This window comes from Anomaloglossus baeobatrachus, chromosome 9 (assembly GCF_048569485.1).
Source record: "Anomaloglossus baeobatrachus isolate aAnoBae1 chromosome 9, aAnoBae1.hap1, whole genome shotgun sequence".
In the NCBI taxonomy this organism is placed as follows: Eukaryota; Metazoa; Chordata; class Amphibia; order Anura; family Aromobatidae; genus Anomaloglossus; species Anomaloglossus baeobatrachus.
The window spans coordinates 168973784-169000620 of NC_134361.1; the positions used below are offsets into that span (position 1 = coordinate 168973784).

Genomic DNA, 26837 nt, shown 5'->3' on the forward strand with positions numbered 1-26837 from the left:
GTTTGTGCAGGTTGGAAATAGATGGGGAAGGTGCAGGAAATGGAAGAAGCCAAAATCTGCCTTTATTGTAATCTCTGCAGACAAGTTGTGACTGGAAGAAGTTATGTCGGTCTGGCCCAGATTTAAAAGATGGGCGAACTGAACAACTCCATCAGAAAGAACGTCAGCTGTAAGTCACCACTGATAACTGTACTGTGATCTCTTATATGTTCTCCAAGGCTGGTATCTACCACTATACAGTCTCCGTATTCCGGTATCTGTGTCAATGTATATATTGTGATTTTCAGTGACAGCATGGTCATCTGCCATGATTAGGCTGGGCCGCCGTAGTTGTTAATGGGCCCACTCAGATGTTTCGCACCCACCAAAGCTGAACCCCTAGCTATGCCCCTGACTAGGTAGAAGGGCAAAATAACCAATTGTAGTAAATAGATCTATATAATATGATAACTGCAATATATTAAGGGGATAAAAATTTTGATGGGAGTGCTTTTTTAAAGGGAACCTATCACATGATCCATGTTGCCCAAGTATTTTAATAAGACAAGCTGATATCTGACCACTCTAATGTATGGATGTTACCATTGCGGTCTATAGGAATTATAGAAACCTCACGCAACAAGAAAATCAGCTGTTGGGGCCTATCAACACTTCAGAGGTGACTTTTATGATGACTGTCGATGATAGAAAGAAGGGACAATAGAAAATCGAACATACACTTTCTGGGAAACTAAGAAACAAGTAAACATATATCCTAAACTCACTTTTTTGCAGCAAGTGGTTGGATAAAGCTTTATTCGAAGTTTTGTTATAGGATCCTAGGGTTATTGAAATAGTTGTAATAATTAACATGGACTTGATTTTTGTACAATTTTTTTATTTAATCAAATTTAGCAATAAATTATAAAAAAAATAATTATGGTTCTTTCACAGTCTCAGAACTATAAATACAACAAACATACAAAATCTATGAATACACTATATTCACACTTGCATTCATAATTTTAGTCCCACCAGCAGGACTACTTTCCATCCACAGGAAGCTGAACATGTCATCTTGATCTTACAACACGTCTTGCTCCATGTTCTTCGCTTGCTCAAATAATGCCATTATTTTGGTAGCTGGAACACAGCCTTCACGTAATATTGTAATGGATCCTGGGAAAAAAGTGATGTCAAATGGTAAGTAATAATGTTAAAAAAACAAACCTGCAGAAAAATATCATTTATGTTTCTATGGCGTAAAGAGTTTGCCATCTTGGATTATCCCTTTCCACATTCCCTATTTGATCATATCAAGTAAATAGTGAGAAATATCCCAACCAGTGATGTTGGTCTATCTATGGTCAACTAGAACAGTGTTCCCCAACTCCAGTCCTGGAGGCCCACAAACAGCGCATGTTTTCAGGATTTCCTTATCATTACACTGGTGATAATTTAATCACTTGAACAGGTGATGATTCCATCACCTCAATGCTAAGGATATGCCAAAAACATGCAGTGTTGGTGGGCCTCCAGGACTGGAGTTGGGGAACACTGAACTAGAAGCTCTAAAATAGCTTCCACGGCCTTGGCCTTTATTCTTTAACACTGTACAATGATCTCTGATTTACAAAGGGGCCCTTGAACTGGGGCCATGGAGTCAGCTGTTGGCCGATGGTGAAACCTGGCAAAAGTGGTCAGGCAGTTGGGTCAGAAACAGGAGGGGAATAAGGTACAAAATTGGAAGGCAAAAAGAATATTCAGTTAACAGGCTGCGGTCAGATAACAGCAATACATGTAAAGCTGGAGCTGAAAGGTCACACCTGAACTAGAGTAGATAAACTACTAGGAGTATCAACAGTTTGTGGTTCTGCCCCATAGGCCAAAGCAGGGAGCAGAATACTTCAGCTGGACAGCACACATCCCCATACTGCCAGACTGGATGGTACCACAAATCCAATCCATTCTAGTTTAAAGGTACCGTCACACTAAGCAACATCGCTAGCAATATCGCTGCTGATGCACAACTTGCTAGCGATGTTGGTTAGTGTGACATCCAGCAACAACCTGGCCCCTGCTGTGAAGTCGCTGGTTGTTGCTGAATGTCCTGGGCCATTTTTTAGTTGTTGCTCTCCCGCTGTGAAGCACACATCGCTGTGTGTGACAGCGACAGAGCAACAACTAAATGTGCAGGCAGCAGGAGCCGGCTTCTGCAGACGCTGGTAACCACGGTAAACAGCGGGTAACCAAGAAGCCCTTACCTTGGTTACCCGATATTTACCTTCGTTACCAGCCTCCGCCGCTCTCACACTGTCAGTACCGGCTCCTGCTCTGTGCACATGTAGCTGCAGTACACATCGGGTAATTAACCCCATGTGTACTGTAGCTAGGAGAGCAGGGAGCCAGCGCTAAGCAGTGTGCGCGGCTCCCTGCTCTCTGCACATGTAGCTGCAGTACACATCGGGTAATTAACCCGATGTGTACTGTGGCTAGGTGTTCAGGGAGCCAGCGCTAAGCGGTGTGCGCTGGTAACCAAGGTAAATATCGGGTTGGTTACCCGATATTTACCTTAGTTACCAAGCGCAGCATGCTTTCACGACGCTCCAGCGATCCCTGCCAGGTCAGGTTGCTGGTGGGATCGCTGGAGCGTCGCTTAGTGTGACATCTCACCAGCGACCTCCTAGCAACTTACCAGCAATCCCTATCAGGTTGTATCGTTGTTGGGATTGCTGGTAAGTTGTTTAGTGTGACTGGGCCTTTAGTGTCTGGTTCCGATGTCTCCGTAATCACCAGTGTTGGCCTCAAAATAAATACGGACGTGCCTGGTGACAGAAGCAGACATTACCGGGGCAAGCTGTAAAGAAGATTTGACAGGACCTCTATCTTTTAAGCCCATAAACTAGAGATAACGTGGCTCAATGCTTTCCTTCCCCAAAAAATCAAGGGATCAAGCATGTTCAAATACAGCCTGTCCACTCCTACTGTGTTCTGATATGGGAGCAGATGCCATAGATATGATATTGACAGTTAATCCCTCTGAAATCCATGTGATTAGGCAACATAAATCATGTCAAAATCCCATATGAATAGTAGAGGAGAGCAGCTACTAAAAGCGACACTCACTTTGTGGAGAGAGCATTGATTTTCATCTGGAATTCTATTGTTTTAGCTAATGTTTTTATCAGTTGATCCCCTATCAGCTCACTGTAAAGGCCCCTTTACACACTGAGACTTTCAGCGATCCCACCAGCGATCCCAACCTGGCCGGGATCGCTACAATGTCTCTGGTGAGTCGCTGGTGAGCTGCCAAACAGGCAAACCTGGCCAACGACGCAACAGCGATCCGGACCTGCAGAACGACCTAGCTAGTCATTGGGGACGTTGTAAAGCAGCTTTTTGAAAGGGAAGTCGCTAACAAAGTCGCTGTAAAGTCCCCTTTACACACTGAAACTTTCTAGCGATCATGCTGCACAGCGGGAAACAAAGGACCAAAGAATGGTCCTGAACGATTTGTAGCGATCAGCAACTTCACAGCAGGGGCCAGGTCGCTGATGTGTTTCACACACTGCAATGTCACAAAACCGGTGACGTTACAGCGATGTCGTTTGCGATGTTGCAGTGTGTAAAGCCACCTTAAGGAGACCACCTGACAATAGACAAAGGTTGTCCATAAAGTTCTACCCCTTTAATATTGCTAAGTAAGCGTGCCATCCTGTCTAATCAAAAATGTATCATGAGGCTTGTTCAATCTAGGAGCATAAATTGTTTGCATCCCAACCGTCTTCACGTATAAGCATGAAGCACTTATTGTAGGTCTCCTCACAAGACAATCAAGATTTCCAAATGTTGCCATATATATCTGACCAGCTCTTAGAGGAAAGGTACTTGAAATGTATATTTTTTAACAATATCTTCCCTAATAATGAGTAACAACCCCATGGTGAAAAATTTGAGTGCTGGTCGGGTCAGGGGCAAAACCTTTCTACAGTTTGTTTCTACAAGTGGCTTTGCATGTGTAGATATAATAATCTGGATACCTTCATCTATTTTGGTGCAGATTACGACTGTTGATCCTACAATCTCGTTGGAGTAACCATCACACAGAACAGCATCCAATTTGTGGCTCAGACGGCTATGGAGAAATCACATAATACATGTCATTGTACGTCATCAAGACATGACCAGACACAAGACAGATCTTTACGTATTCATTGTAATGTGATATATTACAAATACACAGCATAACTGAAAGACAAGAAAATATTTACATTAAAATAATATATCGAACCCTAATACCATAGGATAGGTCATCAATGTCTTATCGGCCGAGGTCCAACACCCCCACCAATCAGCAGTCCTCAATGCTGGCGGTTGCAGCTGGATGGAAACGCTCAGTTCCAGAGCTGCCCCGTCTTCTGAGTGGCCGTAGCCATGTACTGCGCATCCACTTCCTATTGATTTGAGTGGCAGGGGCAGTACCCGGCCGTTTCCAGAAGATTGAGCAACTCCGATGCTGAGCATTTCCGGTCCCCTGCTGTCGCCGCCGGCACAGAGGACAGCTGTTCGGCAAAGGTACTGTGTATCAGACCCCGGCTGAACAGATATTGATGGCCTATGCTAAGGATAGGTCATCAATGTTTAAATAGTGGACACACTCATTAACAACTAGAGTATACGGAAAACAGAACAGAAAAGTTGAAGGGTATTCATAAGGCTTGACCAGGACTTTTATATTGCTAGCCTCACCTTAGGATAGGTCATCAATATCTGATCGGTAGGGATGCAATACCCAGCAACCCCACCGATCTACTGTGTCGTGGCCAGATGTGGTGAGTTGCGGAACTACATAACACAGCTTCATCAATGGAAAGGTAGCGACAACCAGGTGCTGCACATCTTCTTCTCCCTATTGATTCGGATAGGATGAGCAGTACCTAACTATGGCCACTATGCCGATTGACGGAAGTGTAGAGCTCTGCAACACAGCACAAGCATCCACTGGCACCAGGAACGGCTGATCGGTGGAGGTATCGGGTGCGCACCTCCACCAATCAGTAATAGGCCATCAATATAAAAGTTAGGGACAACTCCTTTACGTTTTGACATCTTGACTTTAAGGTGTCATTTACATACATAGTTAAGAGGCTTCTCCCTAATTTGCACAGTCTGAGTCTGACTATGGGCACTCCTCATCAGTTGTGACCTAGTAATGCAAAAAAACCCCAAACAAAACAACAGTCTATAGGCAACTGAACCAGTTCTATACCTGCTGAACCTGCCCGATCTAGCTGAACCAGCCCCGATAGGATGTTGTCTGCTTTTCTCTCTCTGAATTCAGAACAGGCCATGTGTAATCTGCCTGTGCTTTGATAATGGGAGAGGTGGGAAAGGGAGTTTACCTTATTGCCTACAGCTCTGCACTTTTATTATGGAAACTCCTAATGGGAGTAGTTTCGATAATGACACTATATTATACTGTATATTAGCAAATTGTTGTTTCCTTACATACACACATATGTTTAAAAATACTATATGTCTGTTTTTTGGGTATGATGGATATTCCCCCAATGTCATTCAATGGTGGACATAAAGGAGTTTGACCTTGGGCTATTACCACCCTATAACCAACACAAGTTATTAAAGAATTATATACAAATATACTGAATTTCTCGCTTATATTCTGTTATAAGCAACTTACCTTATGACATGATCATGGTGAGTGCTGTCACTTTCTCCACTGGGGTTGGCAGAGGTAATCGCTAATGGTCCGGTCATGTCGGTGAGATGGGCTGTAACTGAATGATCTGGGACTCTGATCATTATGGAGTCATTGGTCCCTACATATTCATAAGCCGGGCCCACACCTAGAATACATAAAAAGCCAAGGAAACATTTTTATTGACAGGGTTCAAGAATTTCTCAGTGTAAAATATCAGAAATAAGAAAAAGAGTTTACAGACTATTAAAGGGAACCTGTCGCATTGTACACACGGTCCAGTCTGAGGACCACAGAGCTTAGAGAAGGAGAAGCTGAGCGTAAAAATATATAAATTTTTAGGGGATTAGATTCAGAATAAGTTGTATTTTATTAAATTAAATCCCATGTGCTTGAGCTTGAGTCCAGTGGGTGGTCTTACCAGAGATTGACAGCTATCTGTAACATCCAGGTCAATAACTAAACCTTTTGATTCCACTTCACTCATTGGTGGATGGTGCAGGACAATATTACAACAATCCAGTGTGATTATTTTGGTGCTATCAGTTAGGGAGCTATGGGGTTAATCCATTGCTGATTACATTGCTCCTTTGTGTCTTCTATTTAAACGCCTGAACCTCTGACTCCCACTGCCAGTTAAAAATGTATCTACTTTGGTTCAGTCCTGGACATTATCTCCTGCTTAGCTGGTTGATATTCCAGGTGTCTGAACATGGCCCATTTAAGGATTATTCCTTTGTCTTCTAATTTTGTACCATGACAGGTCTCCAGCTTCTGACAAACCTACCTGTGCACTCCTACCAGCCTGCCCCATTGGCTAGCAGCTTGCCCCATGGCACGAACCCAGGGGTCAGTCCAGTCCAGGTCCCTGTACAGGCGTTTAAGTGTGAAGGCCAGGGCAACCCATGGAATCTGGTAAAAGCAGTGACTTGCTCTAAGTCTGCCCGTGATAGCCATTTTTTGAGCTGCCAGACGACTATCTCATAATTCAGTTATACAGGGAAGACTTGTCCTGAGGAAGAAGCCTTCAGGCTTTGAAACACGTTGACAAATGAATCACTCTTCTTTATTTGGATCTTCTATCTTTACGGCAGCGCGGAGTATTAACCCTTTTCTCTCCCATATGAATTATACAGGGAAGATTGTCAGTCATTGAATAGGACCGCGCACTGGACTCATATGTACAGACACACCAGGTATTTGAATGAATAAAATGCAAGTTTTTCTGAAACTTTTCCCACAAATATCAATATCAAACTCAACTGCTCCTCCTGTAAGCAACAAAAAGAAAATATCCATCTATATACTCGGTATTGTTTTTTTTGCATACAAGTATTAAATAAATCACTTACCAAGTCGTTTTAGCCATTCGCCTTTCTTTACAATGCAGCTTATCCCTCCAGGATAGACTAAATCCATGAATCTCCACAATAGTGGACTGAATGGAGGATTTATTACCCTCAACTGCTGCAGGTTAGAAATACAGATACAGATGGGCTTCTCTGAAGGTCGTTCCTGCAGTAAACAACATATGTTATAGAAAGATGCAATATATGTGACAATATCAATATACTCTTTTATCTGTAGCTCAAAGTGTTGTCACTTTTGGAAAATAAATGGACGATAATAACACAATATATGCAGCTATTGCTCTATGGATGACTCATAGAATATCTGTAGAGGGCAAAGCCCTTATAAATGAGGCCAATCTAAACTAGCAATGCCCCCCCTTAATATCACAAGTAGTAAGTCCAGCATTCAGGAACCAAATTTTATCATACTTGAATATTACACAAATTTACAAAATCCATGAGAAGCCATTGGACTAGTTTAGATCATCAGTAGTTGGTTAAATCAGGATTTTACGTAGATTTTAGAAGAGCCTGATTTCTCAATCACCATTGAATCCAATCTCCTCCTCGCAAGAAATGCTCTCCCCCATGTGCAGCTTGTACTCCACCCTCTCCTGGAGTTATACTACTGTACTGCTATTACTACAGATACTTACTTGTATCTACTTGTTAACCATGTAAAATATGGCTCATCATATTGTTTCCATACCTAGATTTAGCTTTTCAGGAACCACCCTCCTACGTAACAACTGCATATTAAACTGCTTGTAACCTGAAACATTTACAGAATATATTTTTAACCCTGTCATCCAGGAAAATGCTATTTACCTACAGATATAGGGTTAATCTGCAGGTAAATAGAGTTACAACGCTGCCTCGCCTCCTTACTGAATGTACTTGAGCCGCCGGCTTTCAGTCATGGGGCCGTGCATGATTCGGATACCATCACAACTCACTTAACCACTCAATATGTTGTGAGCACGCCCATGCAATTTGATTGATAGCCAGCTCTATATAGATGCGCTGCACTTAGAGCTCTCTAACAGTATAATAAGAGGTGCTGTGAGTGAACGGCCCTGTGACTGAAAGCCAGCGGCTCCCTGGAGGCAGTAAGTTCATTTTCTACCAGTAGCTGTACTTTCAGCAAAGTGCCTGGACAGCATGTTAATGCAATTTATCAACTGATTGCGCCTATATCTGCAGGTAAATAGAATTTTCTAAGGTGAAAGGTTCCTTTAATGGCTAAGCTATCAGAGCAGAGACTATGAATATTCAGCCTGCAGTAAGCTCATATATAAAATTAAAGAATCCCACAGAGCTATATCTAAAAGGCTGTATGGCAGCCAGTTAAGAGGTTATCTAGCTCCTTTCTGTCTTCTGTTTAAACTCCTGAACCTCTGACTCCCACTGCCAGTTAAGAGTTTATCTACTCTGGTTCAGTCCTGGATTTATATTTCCTGCTTAGCTTGTTGATATTCCAGTTGTCTGAACATAGCCCATTTCTGGATTATTTCTTTGCCTTCTGACTTTGTACATTGACTGCCGTGTAAATTCTGACAAAGCTATCCGTGCACTCCTGCCAGCCTGCCCCATTGGCCAGCATGGAGTCTCACCCTAGAGGACAGAAGATAATTTTGTGGCCTAGCACACCTCATGGATTAAGACGTTAAAAGTGATCTTTGTCTCATAATACCAACTACATATATTATTACATAGCTCTCTTGGATACAATGAAGCTGTTGTACTTACAAAGCCATTCTGACATTGATTGCAAAGAAAGTACACCCGCCTCTGAAAACCTTTATTTTGTTTATTCCATTTGATTGCTCCATAAAACTGTTGGGATTTGTTAGTCTCACCTTTATGGTATAAATTCTCTTGATGGCATCTGGATGTTTGCATGAAGCAGCCAACGCATAGACGGTATCTGTTGGGATGCCACATACTCCTCCACTTTCCAGTATCTTTAATATACTTCTCAGGCCACTTGTACGACGAGACTGAGGCAGAACGCATGAACTAGGAACGTCTTCCTTCTTCTCTGGCACTTGCTTCTGTGACAACATTAAGTTACACGGTTAATGATTATTCCCATATTAAGCCCTCAACTGCTTATTCCTTATTAACTGCTTAAGTGACTTAGCTCACAGATTAACATCGCTTTTGTGATGTTTCATGACATTGTTATGTCAGATGACCGCTGCAGCCGATCAGCAGCTGCTAATTGGCTGCAGCAGTTAGGTGACAGTGTCACATAACCAAAGTGCCATTTTCACGGGGCGCGACGCTGGTCTATGAGTTATTTATATGAGGCTTTTGTTCACTCTATGCTTGGCAGTTCAGCAGTTGTCCCATCTGGCAAATTTATGGCATGTCAATAAGATAAGCAATAAGTTCAATAGGAGTGTAACTACAATAGGTGCAGGGGGTACAATCGCATCTTGGCCCTGGAGTCCAAGGGCTCCAAAGTTCCTTTTGTCCTACATGAAAAGACCAGTGCTATTAAAAACTTTGAATAAGTGGAGCTATTGCATTGGGGCCAATGCATTTCCAGTTACGCCAATGATGTGTATTACATGCAGCTGCACCTCTCTGAAAAATGAGGCCTCAGTGTGTACTCCTATGGAAAATAAAGGTGGCTGTGCTCTCCTTTCTCAAATTATTCCTATTCTATCAATGGGCAAATTAATTATGTGGCTGCAATAACCTCTTTAAAAATGTAAACTTTTTTAAATGATAAATATTCACAAATTAATTAATTACTTTCCACCACTCGTCTTGAGAAAACATGCAAATGACACTAGAAAGAGTTGAGCTTAAAGGGTTTTTTGGACTCATTTTTTATGAGATCTGAGATGTAATTGCCACAATTATAAGCTCCCCTGATGAGTTTGCTTTTCTAACGAAACGCGTTGGGAGGTACAATTTCATAATCATGAGGTTCCGCCAGGAGGATGCCTGAACCCATTCGAATTTAATATGTGATATATCAGAATTTGGTGAGATAATTCCATTTCTTTATTTATCAGTGGACTTTATGAAACTGGCACCTGATTTATGGGTAAAAAGTTCCACTTTATATTAGCGGTACTAGTCTACTTGTGGTTTGCATTGAACTCTTGAAAAGTAGGAGGAGCCAAACCTATTCTTGTATTGTTTGTTTGTTTGTCAGTGAGGATTATCCTCATTTTTATGAATAATTTAATTAAAAGTTAAATTTTAAATTTTTTTCTCGCATATGGTGACCCTAATGCGCAATATTGCTGTCCTGAACTGTTAATCTGTGTATTTAACCCAGTGGCTATTTAATCACTTAAAGGGTTTTCCACTAGATTTACACTGATGGCCTATTCTTAGGATAGGTCACCAATGTCTAGGGTCCGACACCTGGCACTGGCACCTCTCCTGATCAGCTGTTCTCGGTACCAGGCGGCCGGAAATGCTCAGGACTGGAGCTGCTTCATCTTCTCAGAGTGGTCGCAGTTGGGTACTGCACATTTGCCTCCTATTGATTTGATGTGCAGTACCTGGCCACAGCCGCTATCAGTTGATTGGGCAGCTCCGGAAATGAACATTTCTAGCTGTCTTCTGCTGCCGCCGGCAAAAAGAAGCACTGCTCGTGGGGGTGCCAGGAGTTGGACCTCGGCTGATCAGACATTGATGGCCTATCTCAAGGATAGGCCATCAATGCAAAAGTCGTGGACAACCCCTTTAAAGATGACTTGAAAACACAACTTTTCATTACAGCAACCCAACCTGATGGTCTATCACATGGTGGACTTTTTTTCGTGTGTATTGTACTCCCATAACGTCCAACTTCTTCTCTGTTTCAGATCTCATGCCATCTTAAATGAAAGATTTCACTCTAAATTCACTTGTCTGTTATGCTATTAATCACATGATGCCTCAGTACAGCATCACATGGTGAGATGACGTTAGTACAATGTGTCCCCAGTGAGGGGATAGTGTAATTATCCTCGCTCCTATATTCTCATAGGCTAAGTATATATACATGGAGACAAAATTGCCATCTTCTTTATAACTACAGCTGTCTAGTCATTATCAATACCTGTGATAACAGTTTCTGGCTATCTTGTGAAAAGCTTGTATGGTACAGTCTGTGTACATTTGAGTGATGCATACAGATGTAGGCACCAAATGAGCATGTTCAATGCTGTGGTTCATTATGCAATTTTTGATACATGCCTGCTATAATGCAATGTGAATTAGCAGCCTCACGGTGAAAATGGCCTAGAGGCACAACGATAACTTTATAGTTCAGGTTGAGCTCTGGTACATCTGTAAAGCCACAATAGCTCAGATAAAAAGTGTGCCACTGGAGTCTACTACATAATGTGTGAGAGAATATAATTCATTTTGTATTCTATAGAAACCATCTTGTCTTATAACTGAATGATGTTATAGGGCTCAGCTTACACTGATGGGTGGGGAAGTTTCACATTTCTTTACACACCCATGAGGCTCTTATTGGTACATAGTTCTGAGGAGGTATTTCTTTGTTTAGGGTACTATATAAACTGGTCACATGATATAATAAAGCAGAAGATTTCAGTACACCACAAAGCGTATGTGCTGCAATGATTTCACGAGCGCTCGTAAAACAAATCTTACTATTTTGGAGTTCCAATGGCATAGAAGGAGAGTATTTCACTTACAAATGTTTTTATGCAATCGCACAAGTGAGATGTTTAGCGAAAAAAGTAGAAAGAAGATATAGGTAAATTACTGACATATGGAGTTCCAAAAAGGATCAAATGGAAATGTTACCTTGTATCAGCACGTCCCTTTATAAATGTATTTGATATGTTATAAACCATTGCCAATAAAGACTAAGAATTTTTAACCTAGACCATCTATTCCATGACTAGGTAGTCTTTACCTTGAACAATGCAGGCCCCATTGGGATCAGTTCTTTGTTGAACATGCAGTTTATCATAGAAGCCAAAAAGCCATAAAGACAAATGATGCTAAAGATGGACAGCACGGTTACTGGAGAAGAAGAGATTGAAGAAGACAAACATTAAATTAGATATAATGCCAGATAAAGTATTAAAAAGTGACAGTTGTTTCAAAATAGTTTTATATATCGATAGGACACATGAAGGCAAGAAGCTTTATAATATATCGTAAGAAAAAAGACTCTCTTTGTGCACTTATCAGTCTACAGAGAGGAGACGGAACAGTTGAAGAAACAGGCAGACACAAATAGAGAACAACTTAAAACACTTTGGTGGAGGTTTGCTATTTAATCTGACAGCAGAATTAAGTAGGCTCAGAGAGTCTGATTCCAAGCATATTTCACTTGCTCAACAGTTGGCTATAGTTTCAATATAATTAATGTTTTATCAGCAGAAGATTATCACTGCCAGACTAAGGGGTACTTCTCACATAGCGAGATCGCTATCAAAATCGCTGCTGAGTCACAGGTTTTGTGACGTACCAGTGACCTCATCAGCGATCTCGCTGTGTGTGACGCTAAGCAGCGACCTTGCCCCTGCTGTGAAATCGCTGATCGTTACACACTGTTCTGGTTCATATTTTGCTTATTGGTCTCCCGCTGTGCAACGCACATCGGCGTGTTTGACGGTGGGAGACCAACGAGCACCGACTCTGTGTAAGCAGTGTACGCTGGTAACCAGCGTAAATATTGGGTAACTAAGCAAAGCGCTTTGCTTAGTAACCCGATGTGTACCCTAGCTACATATACAGGGAGCCAGAGCTGGCAGCCTGTAAGCGGTGTACGCTGGTAACCAGGGTAAATATTGGGTAACCAAGCAAAGCGCTTTGCTTAGTTACCCGATATTTACCTGGTTACCAAGCGCAGCATCGTTACACGAGTGTCTGGTGGCTGGTGGCTGGTCGCTGGTCATTGGGAAGACCTGACTGTTTGACAGCTCACTAGCGACCCTGTAGCGATGTACCAGCGATCCTGACCAGGTCGTATCGTGGTCGAAATCGCTGGTACGTCATTTAGTGAGACGGTACCCTAAGTTTCACAAGCAGGACAGTCAGGCTAATCTGTGTGACCTCGCCCCATCACTGATTGGCAGCTTGCTGACAGTGTACACAGAAAGCTGCCAATTGGTGGTGTGGGTGGGGTTATACACAGCTCAGCATTCAGAGCTCTACTACATCTATAACAGCGAAAAAAGGGATTCTATCAAAACTGAAACAAGCAGTTCAGTAAGTAACAGATCACTGGAATCAGGGTTTTTGTTCCTACAACAGATTCCATGGCAAAAACCTGCTGACAGATTCCCTTTAACAGCAGCATTTCAACTGAAAATGCCTGTCTTTTTTTCCCTGACATGTATTTTTTAGCATTTTTGTTATCACTTTTTGAGCACTGGCACTTTTTTTCCATTTTTTTGTTGCTTTTTTTTTACTGGCGTTTTGCGGATGTTTTTTAAACTCCATTCAACAATGAAGAAACAGTTTTTGATTGAAAAACATTTGAGAAAAAAAAGATGGCCTGGCGTCTTTTAAGGCTATCCATTGACTTTAATTTTAAAGCGAAATCAGCCTGAAGAAGGGTGAGGTTGCTCCTTTCAACTGCTTGGCTTCTTAGGAAACCTGAAGTGGCTAAAAGACACTCAAAAGACTAAACATAAAAAGTGAGTAATTCTTTTGAGTGTTTAGTTAGCTCATTTTTAGACTTTTTGGAGCAGAATCAACTCTAAAAAAGACGTCACAGGCACATATCCTCATAAGACAGTCTAAATAAGACATATTGAAGAATATTATCTTAGATGAAATATAAAATGTATAGACGCCTCTACCTTTCACGTAATGTACAGATATTTATATATAATGTGCAATATATAATATTCACATTGCCAATAATCGACCTAAAACATCAGCGCTACTTAGAGTTAATAAGACACTTACTTTCATATTGCAGTGGAAGCTTTTCCAGTGTGAAGAGGAGGTAACTGACAATCACAGCCTCCATCATAACCGTAAGAAGCAGAAGAACGGCGTTTGCATGAGTAGCTGGAAAAAAATACAATAAATGGTATAAGGGTGTAAAGTAAAAGTGATACCATTATTTTTTACGTAAACCACCTACCAAAAATGTTACAAAAAAAATATTTATTCTGCAGTTGTGCTGTGTTGTGATCTTTGAATAGCCTTTTCTCGACACCAGAACGATTTCTAGTGATCTTAGACTCATTTTTTTACATTAGTTGCCATAAAATGATACCATTTCGTCGATCTCTGCCATATACATTGTTCGGCTGAGGGGTCATATGTTCTCTAAGGGAAAGCCACCAACAGATAACCATGCACCCGGCTTATCTTTAGGAGACCAAAGTAACCCCGAAAACAGACATGCCCAATCAACATCTGCCCTATGAATCAATTGGGTGCCCACATACACTTTATAGTTGGTTGAACCCGACGTTACAAGTAGAGATGAGCGAACACATAGACGACGTTCGGTTCAACGGCTGTAGTGGCACCGAACCTTGACTGGTTCGTACTTGTCCTGAACCCCAGTGGAAGTCACTGATTTTCAGTTTGAGTTTTCACCCACATACAGGCAGTCATAAACAGAACACTTTCGGGGGCAGGTGGGCAGGGTTTTTCCATTTTTTTTGGCGGGTTGCACACTACATCTGATCATGCTCTTGTTAACTAGTGTGCGCCATTCAAGCACTGCAAGCAGCTCGCACTGGGCTGAGCAACGAGTGTACCCGAGCACAGCGATGCTCGCATGAGTGGTCATCATATGTAAAGCACCCGAACTCCAAACTGTTTTTTTTTTTTTAAAGCGGTGTTCGGTTTGGAAAACGAACACTGAACATTAGGTTTGCTCATCTCTAGTAACAAGCGTGAATGGCTGACATTAGTCTTGTGTATGAAGGGCTTTAGTTGCCACCTTTTAAGGTGATATATCTAGTTGCTACGTAGTTAAGGAGAAGAAGGGGTTAATGCCACGCTGACACAGTAAGTCTAGATGGGAATGTAGGAATGTGACGGTTTATTAGTCTACACGTTTCAGAGGGTCTCCTTCATCAGATCACATTGTGATATTTTGTCGTGATGAAGTGGACTTGGTCTCAGAAACTATTAGACTAATAAACCATCACGTTCCTATATTGCCGTCTGGACATATTATAGCAGCGCTGCATTAACCACTTCTTCTCCATAACTACATTGTGCCCTCCTTGTCGGGCTGTGGCAGCCGATTTTACACGTGCACTACAGTGGTTGTGAGACTTCTCACAACCTGATAAGGTGAGCCTTATTGCATTAATGCCCGTTTTCTATATTGGGATAAGACCATGTCTTTTTGGATTTCTGATCAATGTCTGATCGGACGGGGTCCGACACTCCGCGCCCCCTCCAATCAGCTGTTCTTGGTCCTGGCGGCGTCAGCAGGCAGATAGAAATACTCAATTCCGGAGCTGCTACATCTTGTGATAGTGGGCAAGGCTGGGTACTGCATATCCGCCACCCAGTCTAATCAATAATAGGTGGATGTGCAGAACCCAGCCATGGCCATTATCAGAAGCCGGAGCAGCTCCAGAGCTGAGCATTTCTGGCTGCCTGCTGCCCCGCCAGGACCGAGAACAGCTGATCGGGGGGGGTGCGGAGTGTCGGCCCCAGGCCGATCAGACATTGATGACCTATCCTGAGAGACCATCAATGTCAAAGTATGGGACGACCTCTTTAAGCCATGTTCTAAAACATACCCAAATCCCAGTATGAGTCTAAATAAGCTGTGTGATGACTTTCCTTTGCCTTTAATATACAAAATTGGCGTACAGCTCCCACTAAGCTTCAAATCCTATCCTATTTCATCCTTCCTTCTGCTAATCTCTAAACAATTTCTCAGTTTGCCGGTAAGTAACAACTACAAATTATACTTACCAAACATTATAAGAAAGAGGTCAATTACCATAAAAGCAATTGCACCGGCTGTGAAACCTCCATCATTATCCGCAGTGATTCCCAGCAAAGAACCTAAAGAGACATACTATTTTTTAGATTTACAGATCACCAAAAGACGTTGATATTCAGAAGATTAGGTTGTACATTCTTTGAATAAAAAAATTAATATTTATATTTTTAATAATTAGATCATTTTTAAACAAAAAGACTGGCCTTAAATGCTACAAAAAGGCGACAGTTGCACTGTGTAGTGCTTAAGATATGTGTAACAATGAATATGGGAATATAGACACGCATTACTGCTATGAAAAACATGTAAAAATTGAGATACTTAGCACTCAAAAATGGCCAGATTTTATGTGAGCCCAACAGCCAGCAGCAAGGTGACCTCTTTTTGTTGGGTGCTTATCAAACTAATGCCTCTTTTTGGTTTAATAAACCTACAATTTATGCGCCGACTTTTATATCTACCACCAATAATTACATTAACTTTATGTTAAATTATGTTACTGTGTATGATATCATGCATTATGTACATCCAAATCACATACCTGCAAATCGTAGCCAGACCCAGGTAGCCCAGATGGCAGAAAAGCAAAATGGCAGAACTGAGCCAAATCTTCTTCCCGCTTGAACATCAATTCTACTGACATATAGCTGGATAATAGAACCAGGTATAAGCACCCAAGGAATAGATACATGTGTCTGGATTGTATAGTTTAATGAGCTCTGAATAGCAGCCAGGGCAGCCAATCCATTGCAGATATAGAATAATGGGTCTGAAGGCCGAGAGCTGAGGTTCTCCTTGATGACCAATTCTTCTCCTTGTCTCTTCAGACATTTTCTGCTCCAAACAAGAACATTTTGAAACTTTGCCTTGGGTATGACTACGTTTCCAATGGGTATTAACACTTTTTCTGCAATAGAGTTAACTAGACTGGCGAAAGTTGTGTAGAGAGAAATTGCGGTAAATATGCTGCAAGTCACTCCAAAAAATATGTATCCACCTGTGCTTGGAATCTGCTGGATGGTAGATACTGTCACCAGAGCAAATGCTGCATTATGAATAACTTCTAGTAAGTCCTTATTTAATGACAAAAAGCAAAAAATACATGAAACAGCCACAAAGAACCAGTCACCGACCAATGACTCTCTGCTCTTGGAGATATTCTCAGGTGAGAGGACTACTGAAATGGTAAACTCTTCCCAAGACTTGACCAACCAAAAAGTCCCATGAAAAGCAAATTTAGTAGCGTGGTAAACATCTTCTCGTAGATAGCTGTAATAACTGGAACATAGTTGGGAAACCACATTGATGCTGATCCAGATGCAACCTACATAGAAGTTCTTAATGTACCCAAAGCAGTAGAACGCCATGATGAAAGGTGAGATGGTATCACAGAGGAAACCTAGCGCCATGGGCTCTGCATACTTTGTATTCTTCTTCTTTTCTTCTTCAGCAGTTTTAGAAGAGTTACGATTGGCAGAACCAAGAAGTAGAACATTGAAAAGAGAGTTTCCAAATCCTGGAAGAACATATCTTTGGGTAAGGCCTTTCAGAAGTAAAACTCCTGCTCCATAAAGTCCACATAACACTATTATTAACTCCAAGACCCCGGATACCACTAAGGCCCATCGGCCAAATAATCCCACCGCCTCAAATATTAGTGTTAGGGTTAAAGCCCCAAACACAAAAGGCATGATATAGTTGACTGTCGCAGAGCAGAATGCCAAGATGAAGGCAATAAAAATATAAGCCACCAGTCCAGCCACTGCCCCTTCATTGACTGGAATTTGGGTGAGAGTATCTACAGAGGAACTGTTGTGGAGATTTGTTTCTGAACCCACAACGATTCGTGTGGCTCCATAACTACTCCACAAGGCGGAGAAGGCAAGGAAGGCAGTGCCGCTTAGATGGTCATACTTCCGGAAGGACAGGAATCCGGCAATGAGTTGACTAATGCCACCAATGAGAATCAGATGAACACCTGCAATGTAAAAGGGAGAAAAATTACATTTTATCTGAAACATTTGAGCCTCTGCACATTAAGCATGCGAACAGAGAAGAAGGTGATGAAAACTAGGAGAAAATTTGAATATAATATGGAAGTATACCAGCAACTCAAAACCATAAAACATAAATACACAAATAAGCCTTCTTAGAATAGAGAGAGAAATTTAAGATATTCTTCTTGCTGCTGGCATTTAAAGAGAATCTGTCAGCTTGTTTTTGCTATTTAGTCTGAGACCTGAATGATGGAGGGGCAGAGATCCTGATTCCGGTGATGTGTCACTTACTGAGATGTGTGTTGTTTCAATAAAATCAGCGTTTTATCAGCAGCATATTATCAGTAGAGGATGGATAATCTGGTGGCATATAGTACTACTAGTCTGTTTGACCCTATCAGCACCACTGATTGGGAACAAAATGTAGACCTCTTTATGATCCTTTTGGAAAAAATGATTTACACCAGCAGTGCAGCCACCGAACATGTTTTATCCAACTGGATTCAGCACCACTGATTAGCAGGTTTCTACCTATGCACACTGTACAAGGAAAGCTACCAGTGGCGTGGGCAGGGTTATAAAGAGCTCAGCATTAAGAGAACTGCTAAATCTGCCACAGATAAAATAAGGATTTTACGACAACTGCAGCAAATGGTCAGTGAGACACCACTGGTATGGGATTTTCTGCCCCTACACCATGTTACTTTGCGATGTGGTAGCAAAAACCTGTAACAGTTTCCCTTTAAGGAGAAAACCAGTGGAAGTGTATAAAGAATATTTGACTGACATACTGTACAACACCTCAGGCATTGGAATTGGTAGAGGTTCGCTGAGTTTTGGGTGACCATTTGCCTGGAATATAGTGTACAAAACCAGAGGCATTAGAATCGGTAGAGGTCCGCTGAGTGTTGGGTGACCATTTGCCCGGTATATACTATACAACACCAGAGGCACTGGAATCGGTAGTCTGCTGAGTGTTGGTTGACCATTTGCCCAGTATTTCCTGTACAACACCACAGGCATTGGAATCAGTAGAGGTTCGCCAAGTCTTGGTTGACCATTGGCTCGGTATATACTGTTCAACACCTCAGGCATTGGAATTGGTAGAAATTTGCTGAGTTTTGGGTTACCATTTGGCCGGTATATACTGTACAACAACACAGGCATTGGAATTGGTAGTGGTTCGCTGAGTTTTGGTTGACCATTTGCCCAGCACATACTGTTCAACCCCTCAGGCATTGAAATCGGTAGAGGTTCGTCGAGTTTTGGGTTACCTTTTGCTCGGCATACACTGTTCAACACCTCAGGCATTGGAATTGGCAGATGTTTGCTGAGTTTTAGTTTACCATTTGCCCGGCATATACTGAACAACACCTCAGGCATTGGAATCAATCAGTAGAGGTTCATTGAGGTTTGGGTGACCATGGCAGTCAATGCCTTTATATGCCACCTCCTGAATATAGCCAAGCTAAGAGAACATTACACTAAGTGACATTGCACCTTACTAATTCCACTGCTTGTTCTAGTGTTTGGCAGCGGTCACACAACTGTTGAATACCAGCCAATCACATTTTGGTGGCATATGCCACCGATGGCCAGGGTGATGTAATACTTTAATGACTGGTTTAATTGTTGTGTTTCTGACTAATTCTGGCATCAATAAATATTTGATTGGAAATCACCCAAACTATTAGTAAATCCAATCTGTTGGTTCCCAGCTATAATCAATAGTGAAGGGGGGACCATAACTTATACTAAACATAGGCAGTTACTAATGGTTAGGCACTTCAGCATGCTATGAATACAGAGCGGACTTCTTACCTGCAAGGATGTTTTCTGCTCCTCCAGCAGTAATAGACGTATTAAATAAGGAGAAGTTTTGCATACACACAAGGAATGCGCTAACAGCATTGGCAAGGAGCCCGAGCACGGCGGGCTCACTGTAAAACACCGCTGGAAACCCCTCCATTTCAGGTGATCTTTATTGATGAAAACTCTTCTATTCAGTCCAAGATTTCTATTCTTCCAATAAAATCACAAATATTCAAATGAGGATTCCTAAAGAAAAATATACATTAATTATTCCTCTGCATCATACATTGTTATGAAGAATAGTAGATATATGATACTTCCAATGCATGGGTGAGCCCAGATCCTTATAGGGAGAAGGTACTCAGTGCTCCCAATGAAACTTACAATAGCGATCCAAAAATATGGTATCGGTCTATAACCGTGCGCAGATTGTATGATGTCAGTAAGTAAGGCAGGATAGGAGGAAGAAAAACTAACTGGCTGATTTTAGAAGGAATCAAATAGTGTGCTCAAGGCAAGCCAAGTAGAGGCACTCGGAGCAACATGATGGGGCCACACATTTAGGTGCCCCTTCACACCTACTTGTTTTACCACTATGTCCACCCGCTCTCTTTTGATGACAGCTCTGGGTTCACAGAGCCAGAGAAGTGAGGAGATGGGAATACAAGGAGGTGTAAAGGTGGACTGAAATATTTGGCCCTGCCATGATACACTGAGCACCTGTACTTGTTCTGAACAGTCATTCTGTGCTGACAAGCTGTAGCTGGAAGACGTCTACAAAAAGTTGTGCACATGTCATAGGATCTGAAAGAGCTTCTGGTCAGCAATACGGTTGCACATTACACAACCGCTGAACAATTAATTCAGCACAAATAGTCTTACATCTGAAATTCACTTAAAGGATTTAAAGGGATTTCCTATTTTTTGGGGGCATTTGTTTTTTTTTACTTTCATACATGTATTTTGGGCTAAAAAGTGTTTTCAATTGTGTTTCATTACAAATTTTGCAACATTTTGTTTTTACAGACTATTTCTGTGCTTATTGAACTTGAACGTGGTCTGTGGTCATAAATCAGCCTGCAGGGCCTCAGAAAAAGACAGTCTAACAGGAAAGCTAGTAAGTCTTTTATATCTGACAGACTGAGCTTGCTGGTTCTCTGAAGATAGGTTACCTTCTCTTGTTAGTGCAGCTTTCCTTACACACTGACCATCAAGTCTGTCCATACAATGGCTGCTGGTGGAGGAGCAGTAACCCGACCAGTCCATCAACCTCCTCCAAAGGTAAATCACCTCAAAGACAAAGGCTGTTTTATTATGGGAGGAGGCTGATGGACAGGTATGGTCATTGCTACCCCACAAGTAGACATTATATTGACAGGTGATGGTCAGTGTGTGACGAAACCTGCATTAATAAGGGACAGCAGTGACCTCTTTACCCGAGAATCCATCAGTAAGCTCGTTCTGGCAGTCTAACAGGAAAGTTGTAACTCTTTGTCTGCATTTTTCTGAACTCCTGAGGGCTGATTTATGGCCACAAACTACATTAGGACAGGTCATTAATGTCTGATTGGCTAGGGTCCAGCACCCGGCACCCCCAGCAAACAGCTGTTCCAAGTGCCGGCAGCAGGCGGCCAGAAATGCGCAGTTCCAGAGCTGCTCTGTCTTCTGATAGTGACCGTGGCCTGGTACTGCACATCCACATTCAAATTAATTGGAGGTGGATGTGCAGTACCCGGCTGTGGCCTCTATCAAAAGACTGAGCAAGTCTGGAACTGAGCATTTTTCGGCTGCTTGCTGCTGCCGCCGTCACTAAAGGGTGCTTTACACGCTGCGACATTGCTAGCGATTGCTAGCAATGTCGAGCGCTATAGCACCCGCCCCCGTCGTTCGTGTGACATTTGGTGCTCGCTGCCGTAGCGAACATTATCGCTACGGCAGCGTCACACGAACATACCTTGTCAGCGACGTCGCTGTGACCGCCGAACAATCCCTCCCTCAAGGGGGAGATGCGTTCGGCGTCATAGCAACGTTACTGCTGCGCCACTAAGCGGCCGGCCAATAGGGGCGGAGATGAGCGGGACGTAACATCCCGCCCACCTGCTTCCTTCCGCATTGCCGGTGGACGCAGATAAGGAGATGTTCCTCGTTCCTGCGGTGTCACACATAGCGATGTGTGCTGCCGCAGGAACGACGAACAGCATCGTACCTGTAGCAGCAGCGATATTAAGGAAAGGAGCGACGTGTCAACGATCACCGTTTTTGAACGATTTTGCGATCATTGATCGTCGCTCCTTGGTGTCACACGCTGCGATGTCGCTACCAGCGCCGGATGTGTGTCACTAACGACGTGACCCCAACGATATATCGGTAGCGATGTCACAGTATGTAAAGCACCCTTTAGGCCTCCTAATTGGTGGGGATTCTGGTTGTTGGACCCCAAACAAATAGACATTGATGACCTATCCTAAGGATAGGACATTAATGCTAAAGTAGTGTACATCCCCCTTTAAAGTAGAATGTGCTGGAAAAGAAAGAGCCTGTAAAAGTCAAATGTGCAAATTTTATAGACAGACCCAACTGCAAAAATGATCTTTAGCTCCAAATAATGATAAGTAAAAAAAAATGTTTTAAAAAATAACTAACCACTTTAAGGATCAACATCTTATGTTTGGGAGAATGAATCAAATATAAGCTCACTGCTAAGGTGTTAAGGACTCACAGAATGCCTGGAATAAGACTTTTCAGTGCCAAACTTACAAAAATGCAGCGATGCCGAGATAATCCCATAAGAGTTAATGTTTATTCCATCATGGTTAAAACAAGATATAAAAAATACAGGAGACTATGACCTGGGTAGGCGTGTATGAAACGTATTCATCCCCAACAATGAGTTTCTATCTATCTATCTATCTATAAGAAAAACAGAACTGACAGCACTCCATGTGAACAGGTGCGTATCTGTTCATGACATCGAAAAGCATAAAAAATACAGCCACACACTGAAATGCCAGCATTTTCAACTTTCAAAAGAGATCTAAAAAAAAAAATGACATAAGACATATACATAAGACTAGGAGCCAGTATAATGAGATTGCCATGACGTGGCTACTGGGCAGGTATGTAAAATGGCCATTTTTCATATGATAAACATCTAAAAAAAAATGTATTAGATCGCTTTTGAAAGTTGAAAATTTTGGCATTTCAGTGTGCAGTATTTTTTTGGCTTTTCTATGTCATACAGATATGCACCTGTTCACATGGAGTGCTGACAGTCCTATATTTCTCTTGTATATCATATGGAACCATGTCCATTAGACTGAATATGCACCCGATCCTCCCTCCCCCATTAGCCACAGATGCTTTTAGTATTTATTAGTGGGTCTATCTTTGCCCAAACATGTAGGATTTTTAAAAATCCAGTCAGAGGTAGAAAGGAAGACTAGGACGTGGCTACTGGGCAGGTATGTAAAATGGCCATTTTTAATATGCTAAACACCTCAAATTTTTTTTATCAGCTTTCTTTTGAAAGTTGAAAATTTTGGCATTTCAGTGTGTGGCTGCATTTTTTTATTGCCTATCTATCTATCTATCTATCTATCTGTCTATCCCTCTAATTATCTATCCGTCTAACTATCATCTGTCTATCTATCCCTCTCTCTGTCTATCCATCTATTTATCTATCTATCCCTCTATCTGTCTATCCATCTATTTATCTATCTATCCCTCTATCCATCTATCTGTCTGTCTATCTATTCCTCAATCCATCTATCCATCTATCTATCTATCTATCCATCTATCTATCTATCTATCTATTCCTCAATCCATCTATCCATCTATCTATCTATCTGTCCATCTATCTATCCATCTATCATCAATCTATCTATCCCTCTATCTATCTGTCTATCCATCTATCTATCTATCCATCATCAATCTATCTATCCCTCTATCTATCTATCATCTATCTGTCTGTCCATCTATTTATCTATCTATTTATCCATCTGTCTGTCTGTCTATCTATCTATCCATCTATTTATCTATCTATCTATCTATCCATCTGTCTGTCTATCTATCTATCCATCTATCTATCCCTCTATCTATCTATCTATCCATGCATCTATCTATCTATCTGTCTGTCTGTCTGTCTGTCTGTGTCTGTCTACCTATCTGTCTGTCTATCTATTCCTCTATCCATCTATCTATCTATTATCTATCTATCATCCCTCTATCTATCTATCTATCTATCTATCCCTCTATATATTTATTATCTATCTGTCTCTATTTATCTATATTCTATCTATCTATCTATCTATCTATGTATCATCTATCTATCTATCTATCATCCCTCTATCTATCTATCTATCCCTCTATATATTTATTATCTATCTGTCTCTATTTATCTATATTCTATCTATCTATCTATCTATCTATGTATCATCTATCTATCTATCTATCATCCCTCTATCTATCTATCTATCCCTCTATATATTTATTATCTATCTGTCTCTATTTATCTATATTCTATCTATCTATCTATCTATCTAAATATTGTGTTTTCTATAACTGTTACTAGTTTTTATATGAACCTCCTGAATTGTAAAGCGCTGCGGAATATGTTGGTGCTATAGAAATAACGATTTTTATTATTATTATTATTATTATTAGTATTATTATTATTATTCATCTATCTATCTATCTATCTATCCACCCGTCCATTTATTAATCTACATATCAATCTACCTATAAACCATCTGTATACATATCTATCATCGATATATACACATAACAATCAATCTAAAAAAAAACCAAATAAATAAAGCAAAGAAATGAAACCCGTGATCTCACACTCTGCACTCTCCAATAACACAAAAATAAGGGCTACCCTAAATGTTACTGTTGCAAACACAGAGTATCTTTAGTGACCTATAACCAGCTACAATAAAGTGTTATTAATTAGACCAAGATGAGAAACTCTTTGTCAGACGTATCTACTTTGAGCAGCTCTCCGGTAGGACCTCTGTGACTACCTACTTACTTTCATGCACTTTATACTTCTTTTGCTGCTCTACAGTATTAGATGATACAGACTGAAGCATTATAAGCACAATATGGAGAATATTTGTAAACATACATGAACTATGAGAGAGCGGAGACCTACCTGCCCGACAGCCGCTGTCTTGTGCCCTCTCCTAAAGATTCCAGATCTTGTCATCACTGCCGGTGAGCAGCACATTTTATACTCTATCACCTCCCGGGGCGGAGACATTTCTCACCAACCTGTAGAATTTCCAAAGTAATTTTTGTTTCCTGCTGCAAAGAAATGTAACTTAAGGATATTGTAACCAAGGAATTTCCCCATTCTTTGACTCTGATGATCTCTCACCTAATCATTATGACAAGGTGACCAGTTCAGAGATACTGTAGCTGTGATGTCATTCCCATTCTATTAATATCACTAATTACCTCCCGGCTTTGTCACTGGATGAATAATACAGATTTATTATATAGTGTAGTAGGCACAGACTGATACGTTTATTATGGTTATATTTATAGCTGAATCTGTTAATACACCCCAAATCAGAAACTACCTCAACAAAATCAGAAAATAGACATCTACAGTCAGAAGGTGCTCACCCGCAGTCTCCCACTGCCCACGGGGGAATCCCCAAGTAGGCCACTGTGCAGGAGTGGATTACTACAACCTTAGAGAGTGGGTAAAATAAGTATTTCATACATTGTCAATTTTGCAAGTTTTCCCACCTGCAAAGAATGGAGAGGTCTGTAATTTTTATCATGGGTAAACTTCAACTGTGACAGATAGAATAAATAATAATCCAGAAAATCACTTTGTATGATTTTTAAATAATTAATTTGAATTTTGTTGCATGAAATAAGTATTGATACAATAGAAAAACACAACTTAATATTTAGTACAGAAACCTGTTTGTCATTACAGAGGTCAGACGTTTCCTGCATTTCTTGACCAGGTTTGCACACACTGCAGGAGGGACTTGAGTTTCAGTTGGGCAACATTGAGTTTCAGCTCCCTCCATATATTGGAGACTGGTTAGGCCACTCCAGAATCTTGAAATGCTTCTTACGGAGCTATTCTTTAGTTGCCCTGGCTGTGGGTTTCAAGTCATTGTCATGCTGGAAGACCCAGCCATGACCATCGTCAATGCTATTACTGAGAGAAGGAGGTTGTTGGTCAAAATCTCATGATACATGACCCCATCCAGCCTCTCTTCAATACGAAGCAGTCGTTCTGTCCTCTATGCAGAAACTCACCCCCAAAGTAAGATGGTTACACCTCCATACAACACAGTTGGGATAATGTTCTTGGTTTGTACTCATCTTTCTTGTTTTACGAAACATGGCAAGTGGAGCTGATACCAAATAGTTCTACTTTTATGTTATCTGACCACATGACCTTCTCCCATGCCTCCTCTGGATCATCCCGATGGTCACTGGCGAACTTCAAACAGGCCTGTACTTGTTCTGGCATGAGCAGGGGAACCTTACAGATAGCATAGTGTGTTAAGGGGGCTTTACACGCAATGACATCGCTAACGAGATGTCGTTGGGGTCACGGAATGCGTGACGCACATCCGGCGTTGTTAGCGCCGTCGTTGCATGTGACATGTACGAGTGACCGCTAACAATGCAAAATACTCACCAAATCGTTGAATGTTGACAGGTCTTCCATTTCCCAAATATCGTTGCTGATTTTGGACGCAGGTTGTTCATCGTTTCTGAGGCAGCACACTTGACTACGTGTGACACCCCAGGAACGACGAACAACACCGTACCTGTGTCCTCCGGCAACGAGGTGGGCGTGACTTTCAAGCGACTGCTCTCCGTCCCTCCGCTTCTATTGGACGCCTGCCGTGTGACGTCGCCACACAAACTTCCCTCTTAGAAAAGAGGCTGTTCGCCGGCCACAGCGACGTTGTTAGAAAGGTAAGCATGTGTGACGGGTACTAGCGATTTTGTCCGCCATGGGCAGCGATTTGCCCGTGATGCACAAACGATGGGGCAGGTGCAAACGCTAG

General features: G+C 41.6%; 1 protein-coding gene across 1 annotated transcript; it reads right to left on the bottom strand.

The window, feature by feature from the left end:
* Positions 1–827: 827 nt before the first annotated feature.
* Positions 828–25007, bottom strand: LOC142250609 (uncharacterized). The gene is made up of 11 exons (XM_075322793.1): positions 24944–25007; positions 19798–20034; positions 16521–17957; positions 15949–16041; positions 13960–14064; positions 11951–12060; positions 8910–9104; positions 7051–7213; positions 5681–5846; positions 4020–4114; positions 828–1158 (listed from the first exon to the last, which is right to left on the bottom strand). Exons 2-11 carry the CDS (start codon positions 19943–19945, stop codon positions 1064–1066), a joined length of 2607 nt encoding a protein of 868 aa, XP_075178908.1. The 5' UTR covers positions 19946–20034; positions 24944–25007; the 3' UTR covers positions 828–1063.
* Between the last annotated feature and the right edge of the window lie 1830 nt (positions 25008–26837).